Raw genomic sequence first — 24685 nt, forward strand, 5'->3', positions numbered from 1 at the left:
TAAATATCTCAAAAAATAATAATCTTAAAAGGGGAGCAATCGTCGATTCTGAGGGAGCAATTAGGGAGCAATCGTTTGAACTATAGTAAATTAAAAAATATGAACTTGCATTGCCAACTTATTTCCGGTCGGATCTCCGCAATCATATTCTTAAAGAAGCTGCTCTAATTGATCGAAATATGATTAGGAATGTTGTGTCCAATTTTTACGAACGTATTGCACATTGTCAAACCGAGAATTGTACGCAGTTAAAACATTTGCTGTAAAACCTTTAATATGTGGAGCCTCAACGATCTTGCCTTTGGTGAAGAATCGCCAGCAATCTTGTCTTTGGTCGCCAGATCGCATCAACAATCTTTATTGCCTTCATCGGTCGGATCATCCTCTAATCTTGCCGATCTTGCCTTTATTGGCTGGATCTTCTGATCTTGCCGATCTTGTCTTCGTTGGCTAGATATCTTACCATAAAAAACTCGATAACGGCTTGCTTAAAGTGTTTTTTAAGCTAGTGTTAAAGTGCGAAATTATAGTGTTTTGAAAAAGGTCTGAAGAAGGGCTATAAGAATATGCAATAAAAAATAGCTAGAAAGTTCCATTAAAAAAATTCAAAGTGACCCTGTCCTGACTTTGCGGCGACGCCACCCAAGGCCAACTGATAAGAACCCTAATATAACTTTTGTCTGAAACATTTTTTTATAAAACTTATATTTCCCGAGTACCGGCCTTTTTTCCTCGTATAAAGAAACAGTTGAAAAAGCATTTTTCTCTTTTCCATAGATCAAGAAAAAGAACGTTTTTTTAACTGTTTCTTAAATGTTTCTTTGTCGAAAAAGAAACGTTTTTTTTAACGTTAAAATAAACGTTTTTTATTAAAAAAAAAAATAAACAACCTATTATATATATATATATATATATATATATATATATATATATATATATATTTTTTTTTTTAAATGTTTTTAAAAATATTTTTAAAAACATTTGTTTGCTGATTGGGCAGCATTAGCTTTACCAGATGACTACCACGGCGGGTTGCTGGTCGGATTTTATCCATCGTGTGTGTGTGTGTGTGTGTGTATGTGTGTGTGTTGGGGGGAGGCATGTGGGTATATGGTCACACATAAAACTGCGTATTTCTGCCTTGTATTCGGATGATCTCTTGCAGACAATTAGAATCTGCATCAATGCGTGAGCGTCTGTAAAGATCATCCGAAATTTCCCTCCCCCAACACACACACACGACGGGCAAAATATCCGACCAGCAACCACCCCGTGCTGCTCATCCGGTAAAGCTAACGCTGGCGATAACTCAACAAAAATGCATAGGTAACTTTGATACGCCGTAACTCCGCGAAAAAAATCGTAGATCTAATTTTTTTTTAATTTGTAAGGAAAAGTCCATATTTTACGATGGTTATCATGATATTTACAAAAAAATGTATTCCACCCCGTAAAGTGTGTCAAAATATGCAATTTTTTGGAGACTCCTATAAGCGCGTAATATTATTTAATATTAAATAATATTCTACGCGTAATTTTAGAACATTAAGTACAATATTCTAGTAATATTAATTATCTAGTAATATTATAATAGATTAGTTATATGTCTGCTCCTGATAATATTATATAAATGTTATATGACATATACACCTTATAAAAAATCACATAATATTTATAAACAAGGCAATAAAATGTCACAATAAGTTATAAAATGTGTGTAAAAAGTTTATTGAGATGTAAGAATGATAAACAAATTATAAAACTGAAAGATTTTAAAAAGAAAATATAGAAGAACAATAGATGCATTAAAGATTATTGTTACACAATACAAAAAAAAGAAGGAAGAACACATAGAAGATTTCCAGTTTTACAAAGTATCTGTACTATGGCATAAATCCCGCATGCTAAAAATGCTAAAAATATATATCCTAAACAGGAGGGATATACAAGATATCAAACTAAACAAAGAATACAAGAGCTATGCACTTGTATTTTGCTGTATTCCATCATTTATTGGAAAACCCTCTACACTTATGTATCATGAAATAACCATTAAACCTTTTAATTCCCTACAGTAATCATTTTACGTAGTCGTAATATATAATCGTGCCACTTACTACATTGAGAAATCGATTCAACTCACGATGGTTTCGTTAATATTAACAGTAAAGAACTGAAATTACAACATAATACTAATATGGCATAAAAGCACATAACAAAGTGATTGCTAGCAAATATCTTTATTATTTCTATTTTTTCCGACTTCTGTGGCGTAAATCCCCGCGCGGCGTAAATACCGGAGTTACCTTATGTCAAATCCTGTATCAAAGAGCCTTTCTACCAATAAAATTTGTAGTTACCTTATGTCAAATCCTGTATCAAAGAGCCTTTCTACCAATAAAATTTGTAGCAGACTTTGCAGAACCTGTTTTTAACAAATATGATTATGTAGAACACAGACAGAATAAAAATAAAACAAAAAAAAAAAGAATCATCATAATAATGTAACAACTAAAATTTAGAAGGACATAATATGTAGAAGAAAATACATTATTTTCTGGAGTGCCTGTTATTATGAAACACAGTTATCTGCTAGAAAGTGAACACAACTTTCTCGTTTTGAGTATGTGAGCACGGAACCCGCGCGATCGCGTATTCTAAAATAGTAAAGTAACAATTAATACGAAGGATCAATTTGGAGGCTTTGTGTGACTGTAATACAAAAGTTCAACAAAAGTAGCTAAAATAGTAATTGAAAATGAACAAACATCGTTTTGTTAACGCATTACTTCTTTTTATTCAAGTTTCAATGAAGCTGCATCTGTGGTATCACAACAATGCCCTTGCAAGTACAAGATGCCTCGAGAGTCGTTCCATCCGGGTTGCGGATAAAGGAAACTCTTTGATGCTTATTAATGCGTCGCATATAAAAATGGATGTGAATACGCCAATCATAAGAAGAAGGTTTCAGATCGGCGAATGCGAATTATACATTTTGGTCCTTTACCCATCATTTCCCGTCTGTTACCACACGCTGTTGCACAAAACCTAATCTCGCAAAATAGTCACATTAAATACAAACGCGTGTGCGCAACAAACGTCGCATCGAATCATATTATATCATATCATATCGCATCGCATTGCATTATTCCTAAGGCCGCCGGCGTTGCAGCTGCACCTCTGGGCACTTCCGCTCTCCGAATTAAAAAAGTTCTCTCAAAATAATTTCCAACAAATCACATAGCAGCCCAATAAATATACCTTAAAACGTCTAATAGCGTTATCGCCTATCGTTACAATATATAAAAACTTGGGAAGAAAGATGGAAGAAAAAAAAAAGAGAGAGAGAGAGAAAGGGGAAAAGTAGAAAACAGAAAAATATTTTGCGCTCTAAATTTGAGCTAGATAGTAAGGGAAGATAAGGAAAAAAAAGAGAAAGGAGGGAAGAAAGAAAGGGAGGGAGGCAGAAAGAAAGGAAGGAAATAACGCGATTTGATGATTCGTTAAATCCGTAAGTAAATAATTAGGTACACTTGTCATGGAAGAGAGATCGCGTAAAGTGCGCTGTTGATATTTATAAATTAAACGAGTGTCTACAATGCAGCGTCAGATATATATATATATATATATATATATATATATATATATATATATATATATATATATGTGTGTGTGTGTGTGTGTGTGTGTGTGTGTGTGTGTGTGTGTGTACACACACATACATATACATACATGTATTTGTGTATGGTGAAGCCAAACTCGATAAACAAATTTCTATAATGAGGGATGTAAATAGCATTTGTACCGGAAGTCTAGTCGATTCGCAAATTTCTACGTGATACAAAAGATACTGCTGGCGCGATAACTCAAATATATAAAAACGTTTATTATTTACAACTGCCTAAGTGATAGCAATCTCTTTGTTGTTCGTTATCTTTGAATTATCTTACGGAGTCGGGCATACATAAACGGCTCAAATATGCCTCATTGGCAAATTTCTCATTGGCAAAGAATACAATTTTCGAATCGACATATCCTTTTGTTTTTATTCATTTAGACTGTAAGTCTTTCAGGTACGTAAGTTCTTGGATCTTCGTGTGTCTTTCTCGCTTATCCTGTTATCTTAAAATGCGATATTACATTTTCCTGGTATTCCCATTCTCAATTCAAGAAATAGGACAGCAATTCCAATAATTATACGAGTCCGTCGATTTATTTCGAAGCAGATATATGTATAGCTATCTGGCCACAAATTCATTCATATTCTTGTCACATTTTGTGAACGTTACTCTCAGAAGTTTATCGAAAGAAAATTCAGCTCCGCCCTATACGCTTTTGCAAATCCCCTTAAAAGGTGTATATCGACAACAGGAATCCTCTGGATTAGTGCCACTGATATATATCTTTTACGGGACGTGTTCTGTATATCCGCGCATTGCAGGCTGGCATGTGTGTCTGCGCAAAAAGGCCAGTCCGCGTACATCCATTAAAAAATAGAACAAGTAAAAATAAAATTTAAAAAAAATCGATTGTACATAAGATGAAATACCGTGATGAGAGAAAGGGATCTGGATTCGAATATTCGGGAGACAAAGTAGCCGCGCCAACAATAACGACCGGCACTTCCGCAGTTACCTTCGCTCTTCTCGGCGCGGCCGCATCGTGCAACGCCTATAATGTCCATTTACACTATTACTATTCAACAATTCAAAATACTTATGATACACACAACCTTGAATAATCTCAACAGCTGCTGGCCTTAGCCCGAATTAACTTACGCATACATCATAAATACAAAAGTAATTTCTCGCTATTGCTATGTTTCGCACGCTTCCACCTCGACTTTCCTGATTAATCCTTTAAATTGGTGCCGCGGAATTCCCGTGTGTCCCACGACTCGCTCTTTCAATCATCACAAAAAAAAAAGAGTTCGTTTTTGTTTCTTTCTCGTACTGATGTAACTAAAATATGCGAATTGAATCATGCGTGCCATGGACAAGTGTGTGAATATTTACAAGTGTCCCGTTATTATAACGGAAGAAGGTAATTTTAGATGAGAAAATAAGTCAAAAGGATAGAATTATCTCACACGCGTATATGTTATGCTTTGGAAAAATCGACTTTAAAAATCGGAAAATCAATAATGCGTTTTATTATTTCGAGATTTGCGCGGTATAACTTACAAATAACTCGATATCAATTATTTAACGCTACCAAATATGAGTAAAAAATACGATCCAACACTACAGTTTTTTAAATATTCGAAAATATTTCGAATGTTGACGAATTATTTGGAGAACATCACGATTGCTTGGACGTAAAAAAGATGTTATTAATTTTCCGATTTTCAAATTTCCTTCTCGAGAACAAAGCACGATATAAAAAATGCTATTATATTCTTTTATATGAAATCGCTTCACGATTGTATCTTATTTATCATAACATATGTACAAAGCGTTTCCGGAGAATAACAAAAAAGAAATATCTCGTCGTGTAGCAAGAATAAAGAAGCACATAAAAACTCGTTCATTAAAGCATTCTCTTTTAATACATTCAAGTCAAACATTTATCCTAATTCCTTGCACCTACGGAGTACTCGATTAAATCTTTCTCATCTCTTTTGTTTTGGCACATATTATTTGAGTTTAACCGCGTATTCCAGTTACATTCGTACGACTCATTTTCCACGTAGGACACGCGAGAATGTCGCGATATAAATTTTATAATAGTTTACAATAGGATTAAGTTTTTCGTTTGATCGAAGCCTCGCGATTCGCCGCCGCGTCTTGTGCAAAATATACATTCGCGCAGTTTTTCTTTGCAATTTCATTGCCATCTGTCACACTGTCTTACATCGTATTACAACTCGCAATAAAAAAATATTCAGTCAATCGGCTGGGATTAATACTCGTGCTTAACGGGAAAGAAGAGCTTTCGGCGGGTACCCGAAGAGACAAAGTGGCTACGCAAGCTGAACCTTACAATTAAACCGAGCTGAACAGCGAATGATGGATGGATTATTACATAATGCGATCATTCGTCGATCGCGACGATTAATCATTAATCTCCGCTTCTGCGAAGATTAATACTTTGCTGTTTCTTTTACAAACTTTCGGTTCGATGAACTTTTTTGCTCTTTACTTTTATACACAAATAATTATTACTCTAGACTGTTTTGTTATAAATAATGTAATCGCTATTAATTTAACGCTCATTTATTTGTTCAGGTCACATAAAAAAGATCGATCGATTTTCCAAATGTTACTTTAATAATTTAAATCGACCTTCGTGTTATAATTATATCGAGTCAATTTAGACAGTTTACAACGAAGATGCTTGAAACATTGGTTAAGTTGTATCGACGACGAGATGCCAATCAAGCCATCATCCATTCAGCCCGGATCGACCCGACCCTGTAACGCTTTTACAAGCTCTTCCTTTGTATGTGTAAAATTTCACGTCTCTTACAAAAATTTAATATCATCGTGTCGACAATAAAATTTACACTTTCGTCGAGAGAAATAGAGAAATACTATTCGGCATCGCGTGAATTCATTCGAAGGCGGCAAAGGCACCAAAAGCGCCGACAACGTGCTCTCAACGCGAATAAGGCAAATACAAGTTCACAGATGCGAATGAATGAGCATGAAGGCATATAAACGAGTGCCTGATCATTACAAAAATTAATACTTCTCAACCCTTTCGTTCCCATTGCCGAAATTGTGTTGCGCGCCGTGCGCGCTGAAACGCATGCTCACGTATGGGAAAGGAAGGGTTGCAAGCAGAGGGGGTCTGCATTGCGTGTTATATATGCGGTCGTGTCTTACGTTCATACAATGTAATAATAAGTAATAAATTATTAAGCCAGTCGTCGCCAAAATTCATCGCGCACAAAAGATACTATATGTATAAATCTGTAAATGTACATACGTGTGTATGTGTATGTATATATACGTACGTCTTTACGTATTTACGTATGGATGTACGTGTGAGATATAATAAATTAGCATTTAAATAATATTCCAAAAGAGACACGGGAAGAGGAGGAGGGGTGAAGAGGGATGGGGGAGGGAGAAGACCATAACAAATAGATGTACAAAAAACGAGGGAGAGGAAAAAACGGGCAAGAGAAGAGGAGGGGTAAAGTCAATAATTTAATTAATTAAGTAATGTAAATCTCGTCGTCGTGTGTCGGGGGAAAGTTTAAGTAGCGTCGGTTAAACAAATCGCTTATCCACTAAAAAAAATCAAACGCGTAGAATACTGATACATAAAAAAACACGTATATAAAAAGCCTCGGCCTTATCATTGTCGAAACAAACTCATGGCGCTTACTCGCGAAGTAAACTATATATACTGGAGAAAAAAAAGATCTTAAGAGAGAATTAAAACAGAAGACAAGATAAGAGGAGGGCAGCGTCGCTGATTGACTCTGATATACTCAACCAACGTCGCCGACAATGATAATAATAGTAATAGTGCTAATAATAATAATTAATAATAATAATAATAATTAATAATAATAGCAATACTCAGATCGTAATGATTATAAAAAATATTCTCTAATTCCACATTTAGTAGAGAGCTCAAACCTAAATATGCCTATGCTTTAGTGATGATGTAAATAATTGTTCAATTAATAATAATAATAATAATAAAAATATAATATCTAGATGCGTGTACGTGTATACGTGTGTATGTGTAAGATTAATGACCAAAAATCTACAACGGGCCAATCACGAAGCGGGAAAAGGTATCTTAGCGAAATTATATCGTTTTTCACATTAATATATCCGCGAACGACATCGTGCCTCTCCTTTTATTATATAAAGTGATATTTTTATAGCGCAGATCTCTCGGTCGAAACGTTCGAAAACCGGCGCGGAGAGATTAGTTCGCTGACTCGTCGTGCACGTATCCCCGCAAATGAAGCAAGCTCGTTTGTCCCCATCCGGAACAAGAGGATGGAACTGGGACCGACCGAGGGTTTCGGATCTCAAGTAATACTATTGACATATAATACTAAATTCGCGTAGTGTTGTCTCATGAGACGTGTGGACGGACGCTAAATTCGCTACGCGATCTGCACAGTGATCTCTTTTCGGCACTAACCGGCGAAAGAAATTCTCCAAAAACGTCGAAAATAAAAAAATGTAGACGTTTGTAACGCCTAAAACGTTGACGATGCCGCTTGTAAATATAGATTATTTCCCCGTCTCGCGCCTTTAAAACGTTTCGTTTGTCATTTTAAGCTTTGTCTGATTTACCGAGCATATTACGGAGCCACTTTTAACGCGGGCGTTATATTTGCGGCTCCATATCTCTCGTGGATGATTTAGCGTCAGCAGATTTCGGCTTACTATCGATTTCTTTCTCCGCTTAATATTTACAGTATTAAATAATTATAAAGTTCAAGCTTTTTCACGCCAGAGGTTACGCTACGGCACTTCTAGACGATTTGCTTGCGTCTTGTAGAAAAGGTAGAAAAAACCGGAAGCTACGGGGGAGCTTTGATTAACGCGACAATACACTAAGACTAAAGCTAATTTGTCTCATCTATTCCGATCCACTGTGCAACCCCGACGAGCTGTGTTCTGTTTGAAGGAGACAGAGAAAGAGAGAAAGAGAAAGAAAGAAAGAGAGAAAGAGAGAGAGGGAGGGGGGGGGGAGAGAGAGAGAGAGAGAGAGAGAGAGAGAGAGAGAGAGAGAGAGAGAGAGGACATCAAGTACGTATCAAAATGGAAGGATGGTCGTTTAACATGAGACCAAAAGCTCCATATTGCTGCTTTTCCTAGACAGTACCATGTCTAAAATCGGGGCATGGACGTCTTAGAGCCTGAGCAGAATAGCTGACTTATATAATTTTAAGACAATGTTTTATGCTTTAAATTTTCGTTTTTAGTAACGCACAATACTGTCTTGTATCTCACGTCTTAAACGTATGCACGAAGTGTCAATATTTGTAAGACTTGAGGCACAAGACAGTATTGTGCGTTAGGGCCTGCGCAAAATAATTGACTTATAATTTTAAGACAATGTTTTGTGCTTTAAATCTTTGTTTTTAGCAACAAATTGTCTCAAGTATTACAAATGTTGACACTTCGTACACTCGTTTAAGACTTGAGGCACAAGACAGTATTGTGCGTTCCTAAAAACAAAGATTTAAAGCATAAAACTTTGTCTTAAGATTATAAGTCAGCCTATTCTCAGGCCTTTAAAAATGATAGTAAAACAACATTAAGATAGCTTTTAGACAACATATCGTAAGACGTTTTAAAGATGTCTTGAAGATGCTCAAATATGTCTTTAAGACGTCTTATGTCCCGATTTTGAACATGTTGTCTGGGTTATTTTGTACGTCTCAGCCGTGAATTTATCGCGACGCGACGCGACGCGACGCGACGATTCAATGATGCTATTGTCATTCATGTATGCGTAAATATATATATATACATGATTATACGTATACATACACATATATGTACATATATACGTATACATACACATATATGTACATATATACGTACACACACACACACACACACACACACACACACACACACACACACACACACACACACACACACACACACACACACACACACACACACACACACACACACACACACACACACACGCACGCACGCACGCACGCACGCACGCACGCACACAATATACATATATTCGATAAGATACAATAATATAGAATATTTCTCTCGTATGCGTATGCGCGCGCGCGTGTACATACACATATAATTGTATATAGTACAGATGTTTGTATATATTTATACACGTACGTTGGCAGCGGAGCTTGAAAATGATTCGGTCTTAACGATGAATGTTTCCGTACTACTCAAAAGTCCATGGTCAAATTGTTAAATCTTTCAGTCAAGTTTGTCACGTTAAAATAACATTATGTTTACGAGCTTCATGACTTGTTTTCACTAGGTGTTGTAATATTTTTCGTCAAAGCTATAACTCAATTACGCAGTAAATCCTTTTTGTCGATTATTTTAAAGTAAAAAGTAAGTTATTGAAGATATTACATAGGTATTACCACAAAATATAGTATGAGAGCAGTGTAATCTATGTTTGTGTTGTGCAGATATTATTACAATATCGTATATTTAAAAACACAAAGTTTTAAAAGTAGTATTAATATTATTTAAAAATCATATTAGTATGTATAAATATAATGCAATAAATAACTTCCACATGTAAAGCATAGGTAATAAAAATTGAAATAAGTTCAAAGATTTTTTATGTAAAAAGCATATATAATCCATAATTAAAGATCTATCTATGGCCTACTCTAACATCATGCTATATAAATTATTCATGAGTTTAATTTCTCCTTCATTTGTTTTTTGATATATAATATAATCATATTGAGAGAAACAGTCTGACAAGAATTTATATAGCACTGACACTAGTATATAAAATAATTTTATATCACAAAGCCGATATTAAAAATAAAATATTAATAATAGTAAAAATTTTTAATTTTGAAATTTGCGACAACTAATGTACAGAATGTATTGATTAATATTAGTAAATTGTACGGAAACACTCAATGTTAAGGGCAGTTTTTGTAAAATATTTAGGGAAAATCCAAGCTATACTCTCTCTCAACATATGTATATGTTACGGGAAACATGAAAAATTAGGAATTATACATAATGGCCGGCCAATATGGATAATTCCCAATTTGTTTGGTCAAAATGATTAATAGAAAAGAATTAATCAAATTTCCCGGTTATTATGCATATTTTCCAATGCTGAATGGTCATTTTGATAAATCATCTTATTTGATTAACTGTTTAAAGCGCGTCACTAACCTACATAGGTTAGATGACGCGCTTTCAAAGTATTTAACTGTTTAAAACGCGTCACTAACCTACATAGGTTAGAGATGACGCGCTTTAAAAGTATTTAACTGTTTAAAACGCGTCACTAACCTACATAGGTTAGATGACGCGCTTTAAAAGTATTTAACTGTTTAAAGCGCGTCACTAACCTACATAGTATGCCTATGTAGGTTAGTGACGCGCTTTAAACAGTTAATCAAATAAGATGATTTATCAAAATGACCATTTTGCATTGGAAAATATGTATAATGACCGGTTAATTTGATTAATTTGAACATTTTTGCTTTTATTATTCAAATGTCCCAAAAGAAGCAGGAATTATGCATATTGCCCGGTCATTATGCATAATAACCGATTTAATCAAATTTCCCGTAACATATATACAGAATATTCCCTGAATATTAACGCCATTTTTCACTTATTATTTCGAAAGTTATATTCTCTGAAAAAAAAGAAAAAGAAAAGAAGAAAAAGCCCGAGGAAATTTCATAGTAACATTTTTCTCTCTCAATGCATCTTTCCGATTTTTTAAATTAAATATATTTAAAAAACAAGTATTTAAAATTACTTATTTTGAATTTTGGATTTATTATCTTGTAATTATAGACATTTTTATGGAAATCGGTGATACGGTTTATAGCTGAAAAGAATGGCGTTCTTAGCGGGGAAAAGTATTTGTTTATAAGGTTCCTTTGATAACACAACTAACGCTAAGATACTCCGCGGGCTGCTGCGAGCTGTTTTCGAAATCTCACGAGGACGTTCCGAGAGTCTCCGCAATGAGGGAAAGAAGGATTAGGAGAAAACAAAAATTAATGAACAAAGTTCTGAAGATTTTGGAAAAAACAGGAAGATGGAGATGTATGTGTGTGTGTGTAGATGGAGAAAGACGGAAACAAAGAATAGGGAAAAAAATAATAAAGATAGGAGCGTGTGTATGTGGGGATGGGGAGTGGGGAGAGTAGAATAAGGACTGCTAAATTTTTTTTGTGTACGTGCTTAACTATCCTACGTACGTAGACTAAATCTATTTTTGGCAATGTTGATTAGGTATACGACACGTTAAATATTATGATACCATGAGTAGATGCACTGGCCATAGTATTATGCGCTATGTAAGGTCGCTTAACACCCGTTTCTTGACGCGTTATCTGTACAATTCTGGAGAAACGGCGGAGACCCCGGTCCATCACGCTTTCGTTATTTCACGTGCGCGACTCGGATTGGGATAAGAGAAAAAGAGAAATTAAAATCTACAGCCGGTGTTCTAGAAAAATACGACAATCGAGATGCATGGGTGATTTTTTATCCTCTTCTAAATATTATTTAAAAAAAATAGCCATAGCCTCTATATATCGCGTTGCAATTGTTTTCGTCTCGTGTATCTCGACGATTGAAGACCAAAATGAAGCTTTTATCCAAATTCATCTCAACTTTGAAAAATGAATAGATTTATGCTTATTATAAATGACATATAAATGTATACAAGAGGTAGATATAGAACCCTACTAGATTTCCGGTACACTATTAAAGCGAAGCCTCTCCTTGTTCTGATTCTAAACTGACTACGCAGCAGCAGCGGAGTCTTAAAATTTGTGTACTTTTAACATATCCGGCGTATGAGTAAACGTTATCTAAGTATTACTTTCTTAAGTTTCTCGTTCATCGTCGAGACAGATCGAAGAGGAGGAAGAGAGAGCGCGCAACCGTGAGTATCCGTAATAACAATGCGACAACAACGGTATATAGGTATACGTCACGCCGTGCTTCTTATTGCTTCCAGAGTCTTAGCTTAGATAATTGCGTGCGAGTATCCGGTCCGAGATTAAGTACAAGTCTTTTTCCGAGAGGACGGAAATTTAGAAATGTTAATCTTCGCGCACACACACAGTTACAGCAGTCTCGTAATACAATAGCATCTACAGGTCTCTAATTTAAGGCTTTACAAGTGCCACCTCCGAGCAACGGAGACGAGAGGAGGCACGTCATATTGTGACACAGTTGCTAGCATTTTGCTTTTTATTCAAGCCCGAAGTATCCCCTATTACGCCAATCTTTATCTAATACCTTTTATTGTCAACCGTCCAAATTTCTCGTCATTAGACGAATCTGTTAAAATGTTGCGTATGAAATGTGGGATCTTTCACCATGTTTTTAAACCTTTGTTGTAAAATAAATAGCATTCGATACTACTTGTAATACAATTCTTCTTGAAAAAGACGCCAAATAAAAATTACAATATTAAATCATAATTTATAAATAATATTAAAACTAAACAGTTGCGATATAACCATTCAAATTTATACAACTTGTAATATAACTTGTTTTAATTTAAGTTACATTTATAATTCAATATAATTAGAGTAAAATGCAATTAACATTTAATTTTGTTAATATTCGCCAATCTCTTTTGTTTTAAATTTATATGTAACTTATCTCAATTAAATTCTCTTACGATTACTCAATATGAGTAAAGTTATTAGTAAAATTACAATAAATTATGCATTACTATGAAGTTTTTCTACAGAGAATTTAATACAAAATTATAATTTAATGATATTAGGGGAAATCATGGTCAGTTTGTTTTCTATTCTGATACGTACAAAGTTAGTGATTAAGTTTGAATAATACAATCAACATTATTAAGGATACAAAATGTTTTTTTTTTATTTCTGAGATTATGTCCTCCAAATGTACTATTTGAAAGTTTTGCCTGTAATATTTGATATTATGTATAAATAGTACTTTCGTTCTTTTTTTCAATCCTGTTAAGCCCCTTACACAATGAGAGGCGATAGTGATAGCGATAGCGATAACGACAAAATTTTCAACCTATTGGAAGCCGTGTATCAATGCTGTAGCTTTGTCGACAATTTTATCGCTTTTCGCTATCACTATCACTATCGCTATCGCTATCACCTCGTATTGTGTAAGGGGTTTTAGAGTGAAAAATCCAACATTCATCGCGCAACGTATAAAAGCTTTTGAAAGGACCTTAAAATTTGGAGCGTAACACAATTAAATGTCGGAAGCCGTTAACGATGTTGCAGGTATGCCGTTGGAGGTTGCTGTTGCTGTCACCGTCACCATAACACAACCGATCGAAAGATGCGTACGATGTGAAACAAGACGATGACGACGACAACGACGAGCACTTCCGAGCGACACCACGGTTGGATCCGCGGCACGTTTATGTACAACGGGCGAGCACATATAAAATTTTATATAAAAATATTTTTTCATATGCGTGTGTTTTTTATCTGTGTTTTGTGTACGTATACTGTGTATGTGTGTACGTATATTCCCGTATGTATGTGTATATTTATATATGTACATCTTGAATAATTAATACTGAGTAATTAATATCATCTCGTTCCATCGTGCGCATTATGCCGCGGCGTGAGCCTGATGGCTTTCCACGAAACGTCGTCACAGTCCCCAGTGCGAATGATTTCTTGGGAGGAAAACGCTGAGAGTCTGCCAGGAGGGATATTAAAAATCCATCCAGAATAAACGTCACCGAACAGACTAAACATCGTTGAGAAAGCATACCTAAGCGCCAAACCAGATTTTTCCTTAATGCGTCTCATCCGAAAGTGAAGTTGCCACTAGATTGAGGGGAACATCGGAAACGTTCTCCTCGTCACCTTCGTCCGCTTCCTCATCCACGGACAAGTGCCGTTGCATACGTTCCTCAGTTTTTACATGTTGCTAGAAATACAATAAATCGTGCTTGATAAGAATAAATCCGCAGCAAAAAAAGAGTATAAAAATAAGAAATATTCAAATAAAAGATTTTGTTAAATATAAAAGTATTTAGATAAAAAATGTTTAGTTTAATTTCATAAGTTTAATCATTAACCCTTTAAGTGACAGTGACGCATATACGCGCACATTGTTTTATTTTGCTCCAGTTAGCAAGATTTTCACGAAACTTACTACTTACAGATTTTTTTGAGTCGCGGAATGCGAATTTGGGATCAGAATTAAGTGGGGAACACAAACTTTTGCATAACGCATAATGCGTGAGCATAAGAAAATTGATTGTCTATTTCCTTATGCACATGTATATGGATCAATCAATTTTCTTATGCTTACGTATTATGCGTTATGCAAAAGTCTGTGCTCCTCGCTCACCGTGTCCCCGCTTTACAAAATTAAAAATGGCTGATCTAATATGACGACCCAAAATTTCGAAAACTTTTATGAATTAGCGGATTTCTATGAAACTCGGTACTAGGAGATTTTTGGGTTGCTGAATACGAATTTACTGTCAAAATTTCAAAATGGTGGATCCAATATGGCGACTTCTAAATTTGGAATAATGCAATAAACTTCTGCGTTCTAAAAAATGACAGTCAAGTCCGAGAGGTCTTGAAATCTGACGTACACTCAAAATTCGAGTGATCAAGCCCTCGGTCAAGTCGATCTGTCAAACACTGTCGATCAAGTCAGTTCAAAAAAGAACAGTTAGTTCAAAAGAAGTTGGATCATGATTTTGAATTTTTGAACTTTGACTCCGGATTCGTACTCAGTGACCCAAAAAACCCATTAATACCAAATTTCATGGAAATCTGACAGAATTTTTATCTTGCCATTTTTTGTCCGTTTGATGCTCATTTTCCTGCCACTCAAGGGGTTAAAACCTAGCTTGGCTCACAAACCCCTATTGTCTTTATTTGATTTTTAATCCACCGAGCCATTGTCAATGTCTTTTTATCTTAAAAAAATATTTAGTCTTTTTAACCAAGTCTCACTAGACACATTAAATGCGAATACGAGAATACTTCTTATTCCAATACTCAACATATGACAAAGAAAGTATCTTACATGAATCATGTAACTAGATAAAGGTATTGAGTAAGCAACTGGTGGAGGCGGATGGCCACCGGGTATGCGCGTAGGCGTTAACGCTGCATGCATCATCAGCTGAGGATGAATTTGTTGTCGAAGAGCATTCAGCATATCCGCACTCTCGGTATCCATTTGTTCTCTTGTAGACTGAGATGCTAAGACTGAGTCTCCTTTTTCTAAATAATAATAATAATAATAATAATAATAATAATAATAATAATAATAATAATAAACACATTAATTTCGTAAGAATGGATTATTTCCACACATATCACAAGAGATTGAAATATTTTTCAAAGAAATTAAGACCATCTAATAATAAACGATACTTAAACAATAAAAAACTATTTAAAATTACAAATTAATTGCATATTTATATTGAGAATATTGTTAAAATTGCTAATACACTCATATGTAAATTAAGTAACAAAATGAAAACGCGGCATATTCCTTAAAACTAGAATAGCAGTGAATTCGATTGATATCTGAGCATTGTTCAACTTTCGAGATTTGGAGACACGCTAGTCTTGATTTCTTTTTAAAGTATTATAAATATATGTCTTAAAAAGAAATTAAATAAAGTACAAATAAAACCAAAAAAACACTGCTTTTTTAATCCGTTAAAAACCCAAAATTTATCAAGTTAGAATATAATCCCTTTTCTACAATGTGAAAAAAATTAACTACAAAAAGTTAACTACAATATAGATAATTCAATATGTATATTTATTTTGTAGTCAATTTTTTATATTCTAACTTAACAAATTCTAAGTGTTTAACGGATTAAAAAAGCAGTTTATCATATTAAAAAATTATATTAAATGTTTCAACGGTTGTTGCAAAAGAAACTGTTTACTAAAAATTTAATAGCTAAGAAGCTCTTACTTCTATGCCTCGTTGGTTTCTCGCCTTTAGGTCTGCGTCTGCGTGTATGTATAGTGTCCCTTCGCATGGTAACCGGACGATTAACGCCGTGCAGCTTGTAGTACAACCCGCAAGCGTTGCACACCATTTCACCCTTCATGTTTCTTCTCCAGATGGTTGTTGTCATGGTGCCGCAATTTGTACAAGACATATCAACTTTTTTCGCCACGTTGCCGCTTTGCTGATCGAACTGTTGCTTCTGATCTTGCTCCATCTAAAACCACCAATCGATTATTGTGAGCAAGTGATAACGTCTTATGAGCAATAACAGACCGTTTGCACGGGAGAAATACCTTATTTTTTATCTTGCTCGACCATGTGGTAAAATCATGCGCTTGCTCCTCATTGTTATGTTCATGTTGGTAACTGGCAACAATGTCTGGGCTTGCTGGAGCTTTACTGGGATAGCTCTGCTTCCTGCGACCTTTCGTCGTTGTTGCCATCTCCTTACGACCAATACTGCCAGGGCTAGACGGATTACTGTCTATCGAAGCACTCTGTACAGACTGCATATAACATCATTTTACTCACCATTAAATTTTTTCAAAAATTTTTTTGGATTTACAAGTAATACATTTTATACTTATTTAACCTTATAAATGTCTTATATCAATCGATCGTAATATGTAACAGTCTATGTCGGATGAAAAAGTAAACCTAGTTTTTTTAAATAAATAAAATCAACTTTATAAAATAATTTTAGTTGTATCTATAAGAGCTCATGCACGATGAGAGGAATAAGAAACAAAGAATTAAACATAGAGAGAATTCATAGTCGCATCTTTTTTCAAGACACGGTTTTCAAGGAATTAAACATAGATAGAATTCATAAAGATCGTGTCTTGAAAAAAGATGCGACTATGAATTTTCTCTATGTTTAATTCCTTGTTCCTTATTCCTCTCATTGTGCATGAGCCCTAAAGGCCCCCGCACAATGAAAAATATAAGGAACAAAAAACAAATATTAGCGATTAGAAATAAGAAATTAGGAATAAAGCTGGTGTAGCATTATAATGATACACGGCTTCCGATAAGTTAAAAATCTATTGCCTGTGTTATTTCCTGTTTCTGTTGCCTGTATTTTTCATCGTGCATTCAACTTTATTCTTGATTCTTTAGTCCTCCTAATCGCTAATATCTGTTCCTTGTTCCTTATATTTTTCATTGTGCGGAGGCCTTAATAATTTTATAGTTACAACTATATAGGGGAAAGTGGGATACCTGTGCGCACCTAAGGTAAATCTGTTAATATAAAATGGCTTTTATAGTTACAATTAATTTTTAAATGCAGCTATGAAACCTTTAAACGTTTGTCTACAAGTACGTGAATTTATACTTAATAATAATTTTGTTGTTAAATATTTATTGAGCAATATTTAGGACGATGCAAAGTCGGGCAAAAATGAAACTGGCGAATAGTGCGCAAAATTTGTGTCTGCAGCAGATAAATTTCGAACTTTTCTGCTTAAATCATTAGTTTTAAATGTTGTTAATGTGAGTGATGATAAATAATTGGAAATTAAATGCAAAACTTTAAAAATGGAGGGATATTTGAACAAAAATTTTTTGCGAGTAGAACTGACTCAACTGGCTTCAACGCACAATTAATTCGACATAAATATATATAAATTCAAACATAAATAAACTATATATGTATACATAAAATCGACATAAATAAAAGCCGCGCACTATTCCCCGGATTTGTTATTCCGGGACAATTTTGTCAATTACTCGCGAACCACAAATAAAATTATGGGACCAATACGGCAAAAGGTTCCCAAGGGATCGTATTTCACTATGTTATACCAATTACAGTAGCAAATAAAAATTGCCCACTTACGAACTTAACTCCTGTCGCTTCAAAATGGTAAGGAAATGGGCGCGTTTTCTTTTCGCTTCCTCTGTTCAAACAAAGCTTTGGATAAAATGTATCTATATTATCTAGAATTGATGTAAGCTTTGAAATTTTGCCACGTGTTGTCAGCTATCGTCAGTCTTGAACTTGAGGTGCGCACTATTACCCATACGCATTCCCCTACACTTTCCCCTAACTAATATTTAATTGTAACTATAAATGATTTTACAGTTTTCAAGATTAATATCTTAACGATGTCGGTGCCGGATTCAACATATGGATGGAAAAAATTAATACATGTTTTATATTTAAAATTAGTTGAAGATTTCAAGGAAAGGATGCATTTTACTTTACTGAGTCAAAAGTTCGAGAAAAGGACGTCTTTCGGCAGCAATGCATTGTTATTTTCACTCGAAAGAGCATAACTACAATCAATTTACGATCTACCTGTTATCAGAACAAAGAGACGATACTACAGAAAGAGCCCAAACGCACAGTCAGGAGATCTTTGTTCGTAAATTCGTCGAAATAAAAGCATCTCGAGATCAAGGATATCTCACTCGCGTTGACAAAATATCAAAATTAAATAATTTACAATAGATATTTATAATTTACATATAAATATTTATTTATTATAAATTACATAATTTTAGTATTTTACCAATATATAAATCAACAACAAAAAACTATGTTTTTTTTGCTCTTAATAATATCAATATAACCTATTTGAGAACATTTCATCATGAATTTGTAATTCATAAAACAAATCATTGTTATATGAAAAAAATAAAAGATTGTTATAATTACAAAGATGTTTTGATGCAATTATTAAAAAAAAAAAGATACAAAAATAAAGAGACAGTTAAAAAAAAATAATTTTTAACAATATTTGTCTCTTAATTAATAAGATAGAATCTTTCTGATATATTTCATATCTTGATATCCGTTAACAGAGTGCGAACAGAGTCCCAAGAGTTCCCGATTATCTATTATTTGCGGAATTCTACCTGGAATATGTCCTGAATAGGTTTAAAAGAATTTCCCGATCGGCCGATGGGCCGACTGGCGGCTTAACCGATGACCTGAGTTTTTCCCGCCACTATACCTGGCCCTTTTCTCTCTATTTACCAGACGTACAGATGTTCGCGTTTGGCGAGGCATTTTCGAGAAATGTTTTGTCTGCTTAGGACGAGGCAGGACAAGGCACTACTGCTACGCGCAGAAAAATCACACAAAACGATTCAAAAAAATGCAAACATATTTGCAGATTGTTCTCTCTATTTATCTATTTATTTAATCCACATGTGTTTGTAAATTTTTCTCTTTCTCTTTCTATCTTTCTTTACTAACGCGATTTCGATCTTTATTTATATATTAGTTACCGAAATGTTCAACTTGTGGTCGGTTCTCACTCACCTTATTTTCTAAGCTTCCTATATTGGTACGATTACCAAGCACAGGGAAATCGGCCAACGTCCGCTCGGTAGCTGTCCCCTGGGTATCCCTATAGAATCTGATTTGCGGGGATATCTTGTCCGAATCAATCGCAGTAATACCGATCTGCCTGTTGTTCATCAAAGAGCGCAGCAGATTGGTCGCTTCACCGGTGAATCCATTGTTCAATTTATCACCGTTTGTTCGCGTAATTTCCAAACTTCTGTTGCTGCGTAACAAAATACGAAGGGACGTGTGTAATTGCATAACTTTAATAGTTTACTGATTGCAAATGTCTAGCGGCTTATGATATTTATTGCCAGTTTAATTTATAATTTGCAATCATAAGCTTCCCCCCCCCTTATTAGCAAAACGATTATTATGGCGATACTCGATCGTAATTTTATCGCCAGATTTAACAAAATAACTCGCAATATAAGGAGGCAATTGAGTCAGATTTGAAACGACTTATTGATCAAAATTCGAATACAACAAACAAATTTGTTAGTATAAAAATATTGACAACGAAATTTACTTCGATAAGCAATGATGAAAGTAAAGTAATTAAATTTTATTAGTTTATTTATATAACTAGTCATTTTACATAACAACGTGAGAATATGAGACCGTAATCATACATAATGTAATACATTGAAAGTGTAACTATAATATTGAATTAGTATAACATAGCAATGCTTTCGTTATTGACTTTGAAAATTAGATACACAATGTCGCTTATCTTATCTGTAAGCACCTCACACGGGATACATTTGTGCACCTTACTACCGAGCAGATATCGAGTGAACAAATATTTGCCGAACAAACAGCAACGTTTGGCTTACTTACTTGGCTAGAGCTTGCCATAGCTTTGTCGCTTCCTGATCGATGTTAGTATCAGAGCAGTTGCTCTCTGGCGTATCCATTCTATTAACTGGACTACAATTTGCCGTGTTGGACTCGGAGCCATCATAGTTGCTCTCGACTCGACTCCTCTTACTAACGGTCATATCGTAACCATTTTCCTCGCCTTCGATATCCTGTTCGTCACGATCTTCAATTTCCAGTCGTTCAGGATCGGAACTGTTGGAACTGTTGTCATCGTCTAGCTCGCACTTAATATTATCGTGTTCTCGCATATCATTGCTCTGCAACTCTAGATGATGCGTTTGAGTTTGAGGTATTACGTTTTGATTAATGCTGGCCGGCTCGGAGTTAGGCTCCTCGTTGAATAACATCCTATTCAACTCGAGGAACGATTGCAGAGGGCTCTCGCCCGCTACTTTGGCAGTGGAGAAAGACTCTTTCTAAGAACACATAGAGAAAAGGTATATGTATATAATTTATCTTCTTGCTTATAGATTCAATGCAATTTTAACGAAACGACGCATAATTTGTTACTTAATCTCAAACAATTCAAATCCAATACCTGCTCGTCATGAGACAACTGCTGCTTGAAAAAATCCAGGTACTGTTTGAGTACGATGTCAGACTTTTGCGACACTTCGCGAAAGTTGTCCAGCATATTCAACTTACATACACACCGATGGCAGATAATCGGTGGTAAGAAATCACCATCTTTTACCTATCGAGAATATATCGTGTAACAAAACTAGATAACAAAAGCGATGAGTAGGTACTGTTCATTTGGCTACAATGACATAACTCTCTGACACTAACTCAATTGTCATTTTTAAAGTTGTCTGCAAAATAATAGTGAGAATTCTGTACAGTGAACGAAGAGCTCTGACACTAATATGTAGTTAAATATTTGTATTGCTCTGCAATCAGTTGTTATACCAAAATAGCATTTAAAAATATTACAAAATTTTAATGATTCTAAACATTTGAACCTATTTTCTGAAAAAACATTGTTTTTCAGACATTTTGAGTTATGTCATTGTCATTGTTGTAACAAATGAGTGATACAAAAACTATAATGTTCTCAAAATTAATTTCTGTGATAAGATCCTTGTTATAGAAATAAAAGTGAGAATAATTGAAAATTGCAAGAGATATATTTTTATTATAGTAAGTTATCAACTTATTTTCTAGTAAATATCTTAATTATCAACTTTACACTAAAAATAACGTCTGATATATAATTTTAATAAAAATTTACTGGTTAATAAAATCTTATGAGCAAAGATCTGATCGATATAAGTCCTTAAGACATCCTACTAAATAAAATATCGAACGGAGAGTATGTTCTCCATATACTGTGCATCTTTAGTTCTCGCTTATATAAGGATGATCACGAATAGGAGGACGATCTGTGTCTGACGTAAAGTTTTGCAATAAAAATTGGGTCTGCAAATACTATATCGAGAGCCCGTGTCTCCCGATCGGCATCGCGCGTCGGTCAGAATGGATGCTTCTGGCAATTTAAAAGGACATTAAGGAGCGCCGATAGAGACGAGAACGGCGCGGATAACGCGCGGCATGACAACGGAATACGCGTGTGAAACATGATAACAGGCCATCCAAATAAGGAGCCGCAGCCTTCCCTCCCCCCTCCATGACTCGCGCGGCTGTAGTTCCGCTTGCCACGCTCGCGCGGGGCTTATCACTGCCATTTTAAATGCCGTTGCTGCTCGTCGGCTTATCTCGCGGACACATCTCTTGCCAAACTTTCTCTCGTGGCACGCGCACATACACTCACACATCACAGCCGCGCGGTGACGCGGTCGCCCGAGTGCGCGGAGTGCGAGTGCGATCGCGAATGCGAGAACGTGCGTGCTAGACAGAAACGGCGAGTGAAGGAGCGACTCCGAGTCTCGCGGTAGAGCGCGCGCGCGAGAGCACCTCTAAAGCCAAGCGAGCGTGTGAGCGAGTGAGCGTACGGAGGCAGAGGGAGAAGAAGAGAGAGGACGATAGCACGGCGACGATGAGAACGACGCAGACGGAGAGACGCATACACGGCCGCGCCGAAGAGATATACCACAGATGGTCGCGTCCGATGAAATGCGGATAATCACCGCGGTGCACGGCAAATCTCACCGTGATTGACAAGCACGCCGATATCTTCTCGGCGTAATTCTGTTGGGTGCCCCCTTCCTCGAATATGGAATACTTGACATCGTCCAGGGATAAACAAAGGCGACACAGCTCGTAGAACTTCTGCGGTACATCGAACATAATTGCGAGCTCCGGCTTGCCTGCGGCCCACGTAAAGCGCGAGTCATCAAGAGGTATGCTCTAACAGCGGCCGACGTGCGATCTTTCTCCACTGCCACTGCTCGCGTTCAGCGATGAGGATGGTTTATACGGATCACTTATCACAGTCACCACCGCGGCTCATTGTCAGCGGCACAGTACACGCACTGCCATGAATCGCGTTGCACAAAGAGGGCGAAGGCGAACCCCGTGGAACGTGGAACGCGCTGGCTGGGACTGGCTGGGACTAGAGAACTTGTAAAGAGGCTTGTTTGCGTTGCTTGAAATCCCCAAACATTTTTGCACTTGAAATGAGATAAATATATATTCGGCCGTTGGAGAGAGAGAAAGCGAAGATGCTGAGTGCAAAAAGTGCAAGCAACGCGAACAGACCCAAGGCCGGTCCATATAAAGGCCTTCACACACAAATCGACGGAAGACGTAAGACGTAAATCGTAAGGAAATCCACCAATCAGAGTCGACTATTTCCCTCTTTAAGAGGGAAGAAGAGGGGAATAGTCGACTCTGATTAGTGGATTTCCTTACGATTTACGTCTTACGTCTTCCGTCGATTTGTGTGTCCGGGGCTTAACTAGTATGCTCACTCTCTGTCGGCACCTTTGATCTATTGGTTTCCGATTCGCCGCCATGTTTTTGGAGGACCATCGACGTATCAAGCGGTTAAAGGGCCCCGGGTTGTAGTACCTATGTACAAGTAACACTGCCCAAATGTCATACGCCGATTTTTTCGAAACTATGCACACATGTAGAACTTTGAAAAATATTTGTGTCGTGTTTTTTTATTTTTGCTTATAAAGCGTTTTAAGAGTAGAAACTACCCTCGAAATATTAACCTTCTCAATTCTATGTATAATAATTCTTTAGATTATGCACGTCAATTTTTTGTAAAAATACAGACCAGAAAACCCTGAAAACTCCTAAAGATATTATTTTGGTGCAAAAACCATTCAGGATAACGTATATAGGGTGTAGAAGGTTAATATTTCGAAGGTGGTCCCTATTATACTCTTAAAACGCTTTATGAGCAAAAATAAAAAAATACGACAAATATTTTTTGAAGTTCTATGTGTACACACTTTCAAAAAAATCGGCGCGTGACACACTTGAGTAATGTTACTTGTTAAATGTGCAAAAAAACTATACATTATTCATTCTTATTGGGAATATATGGTCTATAAGTAGAAATACACAAAAAATATTATATAAATAAAAGTGATTAATGAAATTGCTAGAATAACAATGTTTCGATGAATTACTCGAATGCTAATTATATTTGAAATATTTATTATAAATTATGAGATTAAAGTGGAAATTATAAAAAAATAGTCCGATTATTATTTGTCGTTAAAGATTTTATATTCGTGGTAAAGTTTAATTAAAATTAATAATGCAAAAACAATATAATGTTTGTAAATTTACTTTTATTGTCTATACAGCGGTATTTGTTAAATACATTTTTACATGTATACATTTCATGTATTTACATATACGGCGGTATTCATTCGTGTCTCCAAATAATCATTTTATTTGGATTATTGGATGATCGAAAGTTACGATTTATAAATTTTAACGTGTA

At 35.5% G+C, this 24685-nt stretch overlaps 2 protein-coding genes across 4 annotated transcripts in view; one reads left to right on the forward strand and one right to left on the reverse strand.

Moving 5' to 3' along the window:
- Nucleotides 1-14102, forward strand: part of Frj (membrane bound O-acyltransferase domain containing farjavit) — a 64873-nt gene extending 50771 nt beyond the window's left edge. Inside the window, exon 6 of the mRNA XM_071793435.1 lies at nucleotides 13919-14102. Coding sequence (XP_071649536.1) covers nucleotides 13919-13960 — 42 coding nt within the window. The 3' untranslated portion in view covers nucleotides 13961-14102. The remainder of the gene's footprint in view (nucleotides 1-13918) is intronic.
- LOC139821964 (uncharacterized) lies at nucleotides 2773-23526 on the reverse strand. 3 transcript variants are annotated; one of them, XM_071793425.1, is made up of 9 exons: nucleotides 22933-23526; nucleotides 21362-21517; nucleotides 20782-21239; nucleotides 19918-20164; nucleotides 16940-17152; nucleotides 16608-16860; nucleotides 15699-15898; nucleotides 14421-14579; nucleotides 2773-14345 (listed from the first exon to the last, which is right to left on the reverse strand). In XM_071793425.1, the coding sequence occupies exons 1-8, from the start codon at nucleotides 23068-23070 to the stop codon at nucleotides 14445-14447; spliced, it is 1800 nt and encodes a 599-aa protein (XP_071649526.1). In that variant the 5' UTR covers nucleotides 23071-23526; the 3' UTR covers nucleotides 2773-14345; nucleotides 14421-14444. The 3 variants fall into 3 exon arrangements, with proteins under 3 accessions (XP_071649526.1, XP_071649525.1, XP_071649528.1); XM_071793424.1 differs by having other exon boundaries at nucleotides 2773-14579; nucleotides 22933-23525; XM_071793427.1 differs by having other exon boundaries at nucleotides 2773-14579; nucleotides 22253-23075.
- Nucleotides 23527-24685: the final 1159 nt, after the last annotated feature.

Source organism: Temnothorax longispinosus, chromosome 11 (assembly GCF_030848805.1).
Source record: "Temnothorax longispinosus isolate EJ_2023e chromosome 11, Tlon_JGU_v1, whole genome shotgun sequence".
Taxonomy (NCBI): domain Eukaryota; kingdom Metazoa; phylum Arthropoda; class Insecta; order Hymenoptera; family Formicidae; genus Temnothorax; species Temnothorax longispinosus.

Excerpts from the sequence above, each read along its gene's own strand:
- LOC139821964 (XM_071793425.1), bottom strand. The coding sequence starts at position 23,070 with ATGTTCGATGTACCGCAGAAGTTCTACGAGCTGTGTCGCCTTTGTTTA. Across the intron at positions 20,165-20,781 it reads CTATGGCAAGCTCTAGCCAA|CAACAGAAGTTTGGAAATTA; the intron begins GTAAGTAAGCCA and ends TTTGTTACGCAG. Across the intron at positions 17,153-19,917 it reads TAGGAAGCTTAGAAAATAAG|TCTGTACAGAGTGCTTCGAT; the intron begins GTGAGTGAGAAC and ends TGTTATATGCAG.